The sequence below is a fragment of the Epinephelus lanceolatus genome, chromosome 12 (assembly GCF_041903045.1).
Source record: "Epinephelus lanceolatus isolate andai-2023 chromosome 12, ASM4190304v1, whole genome shotgun sequence".
In the NCBI taxonomy this organism is placed as follows: Eukaryota; Metazoa; Chordata; class Actinopteri; order Perciformes; family Serranidae; genus Epinephelus; species Epinephelus lanceolatus.
In genome coordinates this window covers 29,107,359-29,120,165 of record NC_135745.1, presented here as the reverse complement: position 1 = coordinate 29,120,165, position 12,807 = coordinate 29,107,359, and the positions used below count along the sequence as shown (strand labels likewise).

General features: G+C 41.3%; 1 protein-coding gene across 4 annotated transcripts in view; it reads left to right on the top strand.

Moving 5' to 3' along the window:
* Nucleotides 1-12,530, top strand: part of LOC117271626 (CREB-regulated transcription coactivator 1) — a 33,409-nt gene extending 20,879 nt beyond the window's left edge. For 2 of the 4 annotated variants that reach the window (XM_078173216.1, XM_078173215.1), the window contains exons 12-15: nt 2,326-2,430; nt 9,715-9,798; nt 9,899-10,079; nt 12,194-12,530. In XM_078173216.1, the coding sequence (XP_078029342.1) occupies nt 2,326-2,430; nt 9,715-9,798; nt 9,899-10,079; nt 12,194-12,399 (576 nt within the window). In that variant the 3' untranslated portion in view covers nt 12,400-12,530. The remainder of the gene's footprint in view (nt 1-2,325; nt 2,431-9,714; nt 9,799-9,898; nt 10,080-12,193) is intronic. The other 2 variants (XM_078173218.1, XM_078173217.1) reach the window with 1 other exon arrangement.
* Nucleotides 12,531-12,807: the final 277 nt, after the last annotated feature.

Sequence of the window (12,807 nt, the reverse complement as noted above, 5' to 3'; positions counted from 1 at the left end):
TCTCTCAGTACTGGACCAATTTCAAAAACTGTTCTCTCCATTCGTCACTTAGACACAAAAACACGAGGAAACAGGATCCAGGTTGAAAATTACCTAAGTTTCCCTTCAAGTCAAGTTGATTTTGTGATCAGAATAGAAATAGTTGTTGTTTTTAGTTTGTGTAAATATTCTCCTTTTGATTTTGTTGGATGAGGAGATTGAAAAAAAAAAAGGCAGATATGACAGAAGAGAACAAAAGCGAGTCGCTTCTCTCTGATCCTCCAGTTTTACAGCGTTCAGTTGCTTAGCTTGGATTGCTGGCAACATTTTTCCTCTCCTAATTAATCCCCTGTAGTGTTCTCTGTTTCTCCCAGATCTTTTTCAGAATTATTAATGCATTGATGTGACATGTGGTACATGATGTTCACCACTATAATTATTTTAATTTCATTTCAGCATTAGATGGTATGAGTATGATGGGTTACAACCATTAGAAAGAGGGAATCAGTATTTTAGTGATTCCTCAGACAGGGTCCCTGCTGTTTATGACTTCCAGTGAAGGATGCACAGATCCAACTATTTCAGTCCTGATACTGATACCTGGGCTTTGGGTATCCGCTGATATCGAGTCCTGATACTGATGCCAGTGTTTAAAGATACAGCTGGTAACTTTTGTCATATTAGACTGTCACTACATCCACACAGGATTACATGAGACAGACAGTCTGTGAAAAAATCAGATTCTTCTGCCTCCTCTTTGTGCCTCTGATGGTATTAGCTAGATTCTACCATGGCTTAAAGAAAAAAACAACCAATCAGAGCCGAGGAGTCTCTATCGCAGCCGCCAGCTGTCAACCATGTCAATCTCTGCTTGTGAACTGTGGTCAAACTATCAAACTAGGTAGGGCTGATCAAATATGAGCTTGATCAGATTACTTTAATCAGTAACATAATCCATTGGATTCCAAAAATATATAAATATAATCTAAATACAAATGGACGCAGACACAAATATTTGAGTTCCACAAATAAATGGCAGATGGACTGCACTTGTATAACATTTTCTAGTCTTTCGACCACTCAAAGCGCTTTAACAATACATGTCTTATTCACCCATTCACACACACACACACACACATTCATATGCTTGTGGCTGAGGCTACCATACATGGTGCCACCTGACCATTCACACACACTCACACACAGATGGAACAGCCACTGGGAGCAATTTGAGGTTCAGTATCTTGCCCAAGAATACTTTGACATGTGTACTGGAGATGCTGCCAATCTTCCGATTCGTGGACAGCCCGACCCACCTCTGAGCCGCAGCCACCCCATATTAAGACTGCTTCTGCTCGAATCTTCCATCTTAACTCAACAATGTTCTTAGATGCAGCACAAAGTGGAACACTTGGGTTTTCATAAGTTAATGGAGCACTGGTTACCATGAAAAACAGTCTCATCGTTTTCTAATTGCCATATTTTAAAGATGTTGTCTGTTCTGATTAGTTACTTATTTTTCGTCATCTGATCCCGATTACATATAATCTGTTACTACCCAACCCTGAATATGAATCAAGATTCTGTTGTTGCATTAGCTATTCTCTCAGATGTTTTCATAAACATATTTTAGTGTACTGTTTAGCTCTAAAATGAGAAAGTTTGTGACCCAGCCATTGGGTGGTGCTCTGTTTTGGCTCGACTGTTTCCAACATGGTGGCTCAGTCACACAGTTTCTCATGTCACAGCTAAACAGTACACTAAAATATGTTTCTGACAACATTAGAAGTGAGAAATAGGCAATGCAGTTGCAGAATCTTTATTCATATTTGATCAGCGTTGCCTAGTTTGACAGGTAACAGCAGTTCACGAACAGTGATTGACATGACTGACAGCTGCGTTAGAGACTCCTCGCCCCTGATTGGTTGTTGTTGTTCATATGGAGTAAGGCCATTGGGAGGAGTAGAAGAAGGAAGATGATGTACTGTGTGGATATGGTGACAATTTTTCAGCAAATATTACAAAAAGGTATTTTTGTAAAAGTCACTAACTACATGTTTAATTAATAAGCTGTGTGCTTCTGAAGCAGTAAAATGTATAATCAAACATAAATAAAGAAACAAATTGAACAGATTGGACCCATTGTCACTGATACCTGATCAAACTATTTAAGTCAGTATCGGCCTGATACCCAGTATCAGTCTTGAATCAGTGCATCTGTACTTTCAGCTGACACCAGACATACATGTCACAAAGCTCCATATCCAGTATGACCACATTTACACACAGACGCCAGTAAAGGACGTCCCCCTCTGTGAATAACTCAAACATGTCCTCTTGTATCAGGCCTCCTCCCTCCAACAGTACCGCAGTAGGGTCGGATCCTCTGCCAATCAGTCTCCAACCTCCCCCGTCTCCAATCAAGGCTTCTCACCTGGAGGCTCGCCTCAAGTAAGGGCGTGTGAACCAATGAGCTCGCTCTGTATAAACGTCACCGTCCCCTGCATCGTAGTCCTGTGGTTATCGTTGCCGAGTAGAGCTCTGTGGCTGCCCCCCCCCCATAGCTGCTTGTATTGTGTTGACGTTAGCAGATCTGGGCAAAGTAATGTATGTCAGTTTATGTCAAGCAAGATAAATTCAAACAGGCTGTTTTAAAATAGTTTTTACTTGTTTACTTTGCCTCTGTAGTATGGAATAGGGAAAAATGGACAAAAATCATGTTAAAGGAATACTTCACCCACAAAATGACCATTTGTATATCAGTTAGTCACCCTGGGTTACGTTTAGATCGTGAAGAAACGTTTTCTTCATGAACGGAGAATCCACAAAAGGCAAACATTCCTCATGCAGGACACAACTCATGCAGTATAATCTCAGTCTAATTTATCCAGCCTTATGCCCGGTATTTCCCAAACGTGCATTTTTGTTAAAGTATTATGATTTAAAAATGCCTACAGTACAGGCCAAAAGTTTGGACACACCTTCTCATTCAATGCGTTTTCTTTATTTTCATGACTATTTACATTGTAGATTCTCACTGAAGGTATCAAAACTATGAATGAACACATGTGGAGTTATATACTTAACAAAAAAAGGTGAAATAACTGAAAACATGTTTTATATTCTAGTTTCTTCAAAATAGCCACCCTTTGCTCTGATTACTGCTTTGCACACTCTTGGCATTCTCTCGATGAGCTTCAAGAGGTAGTCACCTGAAATGGTTTCCACTTCACAGGTGTGCCTTATCAGGGTTAATTAGTGGAATTTCTTGCTTTATCAATGGGGTTGGGACCATCAGTTGTGTTGTGAAGAAGTCAGGTTAATACACAGCCGACAGCCCTATTGGACAACTGTTAAAATTCATATTATGGCAAGAACCAATCAGCTAACTAAAGAAAAACGAGTGGCCATCATTACTTTAAGAAATGAAGGTCAGTCAGTCCGGAAAATTGCAAAAACTTTAAATGTGTCCCCAAGTGGAGTCGCAAAAACCATCAAGCGCTACAACGAAACTGGCACACATGAGGACTGACCCAGGAAAGGAAGACCAAGAGTCACCTCTGCTTCTGAGGATAAGTTCATCCGAGTCACCAGCCTCAGAAATCGCAAGTTAACAGCAGCTCAGATCAGAGACCAGATGAATGCCACACAGAATTCTAGCAGCAGACCCATCTCTAGAACAACTGTTAAGAGGAGACTGTGCGAATCAGGCCTTCATGGTCAAATAGCTGCTAGGAAACCACTGCTAAGGAGAGGCAACAAGCAGAAGAGATTTGTTTGGGCCAAGAAACACAAGGAATGGACATTAGACCAGTGGAAATCTGTGCTTTGGTCTGATGAGTCCAAATTTGAGATCTTTGGTTCCAACCGCCATGTCTTTGTGAGACGCAGAAAAGGTGAACGGATGGATTCCACATGCCTGGTTCCCACTGTGAAGCATGGAGGAGGAGGTGTGATGGTGTGGGGGTGTTTTGCTGGTGACACTGTTGGGGATTTATTCAAAATTGAAGGCACACTGAACCAGCATGGCTACCACAGCATCCTGCAGCGACATGCCATCCCATCCGGTTTGCGTTTAGTTGGATGATCATTTATTTTTCAACAGGACAATGACCCCAAACACACCTCCAGGCTGTGTAAGGGCTATTTGACCAAGAAGGAGAGTGATGGAGTGCTGTGGCAGATGACCTGGCCTCCACAGTCACCGGACCTGAACCCAATCGAGATGGTTTGGGGTGAGCTGGACCGCAGAGTGAAGGCAAAGGGGCCAACAAGTGCTAAACACCTCTGGGAACTCCTTCAAGACTGTTGGAAAACCATTTCAGGTGACTACCTCTTGAAGCTCATGGAGAGAATGCCAAGAGTGTGCAAAGCAGTAATCAGAGCAAAGGGTGGCTATTTTGAAGAAACTAGAATATAAAACATGTTTTCAGTTATTTCACCTTTTTTTGTTAAGTACATAACTCCACATGTGTTCATTCATAGTTTTGATGCCTTCAGTGAGAATCTACAATGTAAATAGTCATGAAAATAAAGAAAACGCATTGAATGAGAAGGTGTGTCCAAACTTTTGGCCTGTACTGTATGTGTTGCACGCCCTGAGCATACCTGAACACATGCATGCATCTAAGCTCCACTTGAGCAGAATAGAAAGACACACACATGCCCAGGCCTGCAGCTCTACAGTGCATGAGACTGTTTGTACTGAAGCGTTTACAATACAGAGGTTTTCGCAAAAATGCATGTGTTTGGGAAGTACCGAGCATAAGACTGGATACATGAGACTTGGATCTGAGACTGCAGGAGTTGTGTGAGAGATGGTAAACAAATCTTTTGAGATAGTTTTGCGGTTGTTAGCATGGTTCCTGTTTACTTTAATTCATGAGCAACATTTACTTTTTTTGGATTCTCTGTTTCCTTCACCATTTTAAGGTAACTCATGGCGAGTAACTGATATACGAATAATCAGTTTGTGGGTGAAGGATCTTCTGATATCAATATGCTATGCACAACGTGATTTTGCCAAATTGGACATGCTCCTGGATCAACATCCCACATCGCGTTCCAGGACCAACATTGCAATCAACCAATTAAAGCCCTCTGACATCCTATGTGTGCTGCCAAAATTCTTTTGTGCTTCTTCAGAGCTAAGCTAGTTTTCCGAATTGAAGGAAGTAAAATTGAACAAAATCCTCAATAACAGAATGTAAAAAAACAACAACCTTACTGCAGGGTTAGCAAGTCAGCTTGCTAGCCGGATTGGCTACGCTAACAAGTAAGCTTATCGTCAGACTAGAATATTAACGAGTTAGCTTGCTAACTAGGTAGGCTATGCTAACAAGTAAGCTTGCCAATAGGCTATGATAGCTTACTTGTAGATAGATAGATAGATAGATAGATAGATAGATAGATAGATAAGCTTACTTGTTAGCAAGCTAGCTCGCAAATATTCTCATCTATTGGCAGGTTTACTCATTAGAATAGTCAACCTAGTTAGCAAGCTAATTGCTAACCGCGCAGTAGCCTACAAGGTTTTTTGCAGTGTTACTGAGGACTTTGTTTACTTGTCCCATTGTGGAAAACAAGCTTATCTTTAAAGAAGCACAAAGGAATTGCGAAACAAGCACAGGAGCAGCACACTGATGACATCAGAGGGCTGTGATTGGTTGATTGTAATCTTGGTCCAGGAATGCGATGTGGGATGTTGATCCAGGAGCGGGAACTGCCCATTGGTTCGACAGCCCATTGGTTCGACATCCCATTGTTCCATATCCCATATTAAACTCATTGTTCCGAAGTTTGTTCCGAAATCATCATGATGCCCTGTGGTTAAGGTCTGGTTAGGTTTAGGCACAAAAACCACTTGGTTAGGGTCAGGAAAAGATCATGGTGTGGGTTAAAATGAAAAAGAAAGTGACAAACACATAAGCCGTGAGCCTGCTCCGCCTCAAGCTGGTCGTGGCGCACCATATGCCCGCCGCAAGCCGTTCAGCACCGCGGACAGTCGGACTAATGGGATGTTGAACCAATGGGCTGTCGAACCAATGACATGGACCCCCAGGAGCATGTCGACAGCTCACATTTTAACATGTCATAGCAGGAAATTCAGTTTCAGTGGAGGTTTGCCAGCAAACACACCGCATGTAATTGTGGTTTTCATGTTATGACAGGTGTTTTATAAGCATGTCATAATCACAGCAGTAGACATGAAATAGTCCCTGTTTTGCCCAGATCTGACCACCAGTCTCTTTGAGCACTCAGTGTCGTTGATGTGTTGTTATGTAGCTGTGTCCCTGACCTTCCTTCTCTGCTGCTTTTGTGGTATTTGCGTTGCATCTCCACTGTTTCCTCCCCAGTCTTGCCGTTTAAGACTCTGTACCGGAGTTTGTTTGTTGTTTATGTTCATCAGATCTTTGTCTTTATTGTGGTTTGGCACCAGCATGGGGATTGTAAGGTGGCAAAGAAGGGGAGATGATAATCCTACCCGCTTCGAGCATTTATTCTGGGAGAAGCCACCAATCAGTCCCATGGTTGAATCCCAACAAACTGAACCTTGCTTGCAGGGTGGTGCCATACGATAAACTAAACACACCCAAGGTAAACATGGATCAGGGTTGTTAATCTGACTCAGTACAAGCATTTGAGATTTGAAACTGTGTTAAAGCAGTGGTGCTGTTAGTGTTTTAGGTAAACATTCCCGATATAAAACCTTGAATCACATGTTTAAATGTATATTATGTAGAGTTTTAGATTCAGCATTTAACCTGAGAGTTAGGCAGCATTTTAAACAAGCATTTGCTTCTACTGAATTTGTGACACTGTGTGTGTTTGAGATGCAGAGAAATGTGGCAAGCAAGTGTGTGTATGCATTTTTTTCCATGTTTGTCCTGGTGTTTGCAGCTCAGTTCTGTCCTCAGCTGAGGCGGCTCACACTCGCAGTGCCGAGGTTATCCACGGGCTAAACCACAACTGACAGGCTGTGTGCTCTATTATCCCGCTCTGCCCTGTGGGGACATCTGCAGCACACACAGATAATTTGGTTTTGAACCAGGAGGAGCACAGGCTGAGAATATGATCCAATTACTTATACATTAAGAGGCCACGATGAAATAGGAGAATTCCTGTTGCTGGTTCAATGAGGACATTCAAATGAGAAACTTGAAGAGAATTAGCTCGCGCTGGGTGAGTCAGTGAAGGGAGAATAGAGTCACAAAGGGGATTATATTTTCAATGATTCCCTTTATTTCATGTGAATTTCACTCCATTTGCTCCATGTTAATTAAAACACCAAGGCCAGAAGGCAGCAGAGGAAGCTCGCATCAAAGCCTTTTCAAAGTAAGGCGTCCCTGTCCTTATCTTTAGCTGACTGTTTTTTGACATCTGGTCAGTATTTAGTGTATACTGACTTTTGGGAGGATGATATGTTAAAGAATGGTTGTTATTCGTGTAATTAAGTCCCTTGTTTATTTATTTGTACGCTCATTCATTAATGTAGTCATTGATTTAGTTTCTTATTACACTTGCAGTTTTTAAATACTTTCCATGTAAGTTTTAAGTGTTCTGGAGATCAGAAAATGCCTCCACTTGGGTATCTTGTAAGTAGTTCTCTTAATAAAATATTCATGCATAATTTCTTGTGATAGTGTATGTATGCCTGTTGCATTTGGATATCACAGCAAACACTATAAATATTGCAAGATTTTGCAAATACCACAGGGATTGGTTTAGTTGACATTTATAATTGAAAACATCAGGCTAAAAATTCCTCGGTGGGCTGTCACGTTCGTGTCCGTCTTGCTTTAAACATTCAATGAAAATGAGGGAGTTGCTTCTGACCTGTGTGTTTATTACTGTTGTCGACTGTTTCTTCTTTGTGTGCTGTCCATTTACATTTAAGATGTGTTAATGGTTGAGTTACAGGATCATTAATGAGTGCACAGCTTTGTCGTCTCTGCAGTATTCACACAAGTATTGCATCATCACACATATAGAAGGTGGATGCATTTGCACACATGAAATGGTTGGGAATTAGCTAACACAACCCAAATAATTCTAGATGTTGCATGCATATGTTGCACATATGAAAATATCAACACATCTGAGTATTACGATATTATGTTTTGTGGAACTGTATTGATTCTGAACAAACAAAGCTTAAGTGACAAAGCAGACAATGGCAGACAGTCTGAGGACATTGACCTCCAGCTGCTCAAGTAGCAACTTAAATTCAGCAGGCTCAGCTCAAACTCTCCACCACTCTCCAACTAGTCAGATACTGAATATGACACCCTAAGTACCCCTCCTTTGTCAGTTTTGGACGCTCAGGGATGGTGTGTCAATATACGCTTATATGCATTGTATCTTTTCAAAATAAACATCTGTTTGAACAGGAAATGTGCAGTTTTTGCTGGTTAGATTTATACAGTTTCTTTAAAGAAAACTTACAATGTAGGGAAAAACTTTTAAGGTTTTAATTTAAGGTTTAATTCCTTAGGGTTAGACAACAAAAGGACATTGTTAGGGTTCTAAAAAAAAGACTTTGCGTGACATACGTAACATACGTCAATTGATATAAGTCACTTGTGTACCATGTTTCACTTTTTAGCATACTACTATGTTGTTAAAATATCTAAATTGACATCTCGTTTCACATGGGACACAAACAGTGGGCTCCCAGGTGAAAGTCTTGAGTTTGTTTGATTTGCCCACCTTATGCAGACTTTCTCATTCTTCATACTACAGTAGTTCCCTAGCGTGTCCAAAAATGCTGCCGCCTGGTGCACCTCATACCACAGCTAAAGGGTGCCTTGGTGCATCGGTGTCGTCGAGGGGGCCACTGATCATGTGTCAGTATTTGACGAGTTGGGAGTGAAAGTGGGTTGGCAAAATTTCTGTTGCTGCGGCTACACAGACATAAGATCCACTCTGCTGTGAACTCCGGCCCAGGGGTCTGCCTAGGCTGAATTTGAGTTGCTACAGCTGCTACTGAGTCCGTCTCTGAAGCTTTCGCCAACTGAGGGGCTGAGCAAATCATAAGTTGTGCTTTGTTTTTGAAAATATGTCTCATGTCTCTAAAACGGAAGAAGTTAACTTTTTCCCATAGTGTGGTGTTAAAAAAAATGAACAAAAAAAGAACAAAAATCACAATAAATCATAATATCAAGTCACAATACTTAAAAATCACAAGGCATATTGAATTGGCACCACAGTATCATGATGGCATCACATCGGGAGATTCAGTACTTTTATATCGTCCCAGCTCTAACAGCTGCTGGAGAACAGTGTAGTCATCTATTATCAGCCATTTGACGTTTCCACTTCAATGCAGCAACATATTGCCAGCGTAAACACAAAGAACACAGGCCTATAAAACAGGGAGAATCATAAAGGGAGCTCTGCTACCTCCTAAAATTAGATTTGAAAAAAAATTTGCAACATATGACTTTGCATACAGCATCACAATATATATCATAAATCAAATAGTAACCCCTATATCATGATACGCATGGTACTGCCAGATTCTTGCCGACACACAGCCCTATTGTGAGGTGATATTGTAAATTGTTCCAGTGTTGTTGCTGCTTTTGACTGTCTTTTTCATATTCCACATTTGTTATGTTAAATGTGTAACTTCTGGCGCCTGGATGAGGTATGTTCGTAGTTGATGGTCTGCACGAGGAGCTTTTTTTTTAACCAAAGTCTAAACACACAGATTTGGCCTGTTTGTTGTTGCAGCATAACTCCATACTGGGCAGCGTATTTGCAGACTTCTACGACCAGCAGCTCCCGTCCATTCAGGCCAGTGCTCTCTCACAACAGGTACAGAAAGCCCTGAACGTCCATGTTTAGTTCTGCTCTTGCTTCGGAGCTTTTACATGTGAGATACAGCTGTAATTCTTCTCTCTGTTGTCATCACCAGTTGGAGCAGTTCAACATGATTGAAACTCCCATCAGCTCTGACAGCCTCTATAACCAGACCTCCACCCTCAACTACTCCCAGGCGCTCATGATGGGTTTGACTGGTGGCCATTGCAACCTTCAGGACTCGCAGCAGCTGGGCTACAGTAGCCATGGCAACATCCCCAACATCATTCTCACAGGTACTGCTTCGACATATCATGTAGCTCACTTAAGTCTCACAGCAAGTGGCTTTTAGAGAATTGCGGCAGGCTGCTGCGGCTGCTACCTCTGTTAAAAACCTTTGTGGGGATTTCAGAATAAAGCCTCATATTTGCTTGTTTATTTTGATATACTGTCATTTTCTCTGACACTGACAATAAAAACTGAACCTCAGAAGCTATGATTTACTGCAGGGCTGTTACAATGTATTACATACCCCATAAACTGGCTGTAAATTGCCTGGCATTGTTGTTTATCTGCCACTCATGCAATGGGTGAATAACATATTTGAAGGTGAACCTTAAATGACTGTGATAGTGTGAGCTTTAAATTGCCGGAGAGCACGTACAAATCCCACACTCGGCTGTGAGACAGTGCTGCATACACAGGTAGGAAAGTTATTTCCCAAATCTGTGATGGAGCTTTCAATCAATCCACAAGTACTCAGTGTAAAAATAATTCTGTTGGGGCAAAATCTATAGGGGAGAGACTGTCAGATTTATCATGAATGACAGTTACAGCAACCAAAAAAAAAGCCTATCAAATTTGAAACAGGATTTTTCACCCCAAGTTACCCCTCAGTTGTTTGCAAAAATTAGCAGTGTCTGTTGTTAACGGAATGTGTAATTAAGATGTCAAGCCTCTTACAGAAAGTTCTCCTCAAATCATAACCCAGGCTTGTCAACATTCAGTCTCTACTTGATGCCATTAATTTCTTTCCAATTACAATCACAGAGCCTGCCCTCTCCTCCTTTCAAAATTATTTCATTGCTGGAAAGATGGTCTTTTCATAAAACTGGGCCGTCTATGCAGTAGAAAGACGCAAGTCTCTTGAAATTGGTGCTATGTGACCAAAGAAAACAGAGGAAAAGGGCTGTGGTATTTGCTTATGTTTAAGAGGTGAAAAACCTACAGCTACCAGGATGCACTGCATTATACCAAACCAATAAACGCTCCCGCTGGTGGGTGACATGATGTGTGTGGCTCATCTGAACATAATATGATGTCTGGCCAGTAAAACAATTAAACATGTTCCTTTAAACATTTGAGAAATATGCAAAATACGCGATGCAGTAACAGAGTCTTGGTTCATCTTTGATCAGCAATATAGGAAACAGTATGGCGCCCACTTCCTGCTTACAAGCTCTCAAATTTCCTCCAAAAGCTGCACTAAAATACAGGGTTACCGCGGATCCTTAAAAAATCTCAAAAGGTATTGGATTCATTAATCTAAAAATAAGGCCTCAATAGAAATTAAGTGTCTTAAATCAGTCTTTCAAAATGCTGAGACATGGGAAGTATGATCCACCCTCTTTTTTAGGGTCTCATGTACCCACACAGATCTCTGTTTCCCTGTGACCAACAAACTATAAACTGACAGTCTCTCACCCTCAACCAGAGCAACAGCAGGTACCCTCTGCCTGAACATTTTAGGAGCTAGATACTAATTACTGTCAAATAAATAAAAGAAGTAAACAGTAGATTGATTACACCGCCACAAGACAAGTCATCTTTATGTTACAGTATTTGGGCAAAATTGACCCTAACCCTAAGTAATTGGTGTTGTTTCATGTTTTTTTCCCTTAAGTGTTGAAGACTGTAAAATTGTTTATAAATTTCATTCCGTGTGGCATTAAAAAAGTCTTAAAAAAACTTAAATGTAACTTGGCTGTAGCTAAAGGAACCTTAAAATATCAGTTACAGAAAATATTTTAGGCATGAAATAGACAGTACAGTAATAGAATGTTGGTTTATACTTCATCAGCACTGCCTAGTTTCATAGTTTGATCTGCATTTGAGAGAGAAGGGGGCAGCTCTCTCTCAATCCACCTATATACTCTTCGTGTTTGTGGCAGCAGGCGAACAAAAATGATAAAGTATGATGTGTAATTCCAGCAACAGCCCAAGAGATCTGGACACTGGTAAGATGGAGGGAAGTTTACAATAGTTCATTCCCACATTGTTACGACACAAAGCCGGTTGAAAATTAGGAAAATATACCTTTAAAAACTCTAATAGAAATAAATGTCTGCCTGCTACTGCCTTCAGCTACTAATCTTTTTGTTTTGTTTTTTGTTGTCTTGCTTCTGCTCAGTGAGCGGAGAGTCTCCCCCCAGCCTGCCCAAAGACCTCACTGGCTCGCTCTCCACAGATGTCAGCTTCGACGTTGACTCCCAGTTCCCACTGGATGATCTGAAAATCGACCCGCTGACGCTCGACGGCCTGCACATGCTCAATGATCCGGACATGGTCCTTGCTGACCCCGCCACAGAGGATGCGTTCCGCCTCGACCGGCTCTAACCACCGCACCACATGCTCATGCACAGGTGTGTGAATCCTGCTGCCATGGGGGAAAACCAAGAGGAGCAGATTTCTGGAGCACGCTGGTCGAGACCTCGTCTGGACAGAGCATCGATTCCACACCGACCGACCCAATCAAAACCCAACAAGAGAGCTTTTAAAGAAACATCATATATTGAAATGTTTTTGAAGACTGGAAACCTTGAAAACAGGAAAGATGGTTCACGACTGATGACACTCGAGTATGGTATGAATGATCTTCATGGTTCTGTCACTACCTTTTGCAAATGACACATTCAGTTTTGATTTATTTAGATGCTTAGTTTTTATTCGAGGCAGCTTGATGAAAATATCATGAGGGCAGAAGGAGTCTGGTCTCTTATTCTCCATCAATGACTGACTAAACCA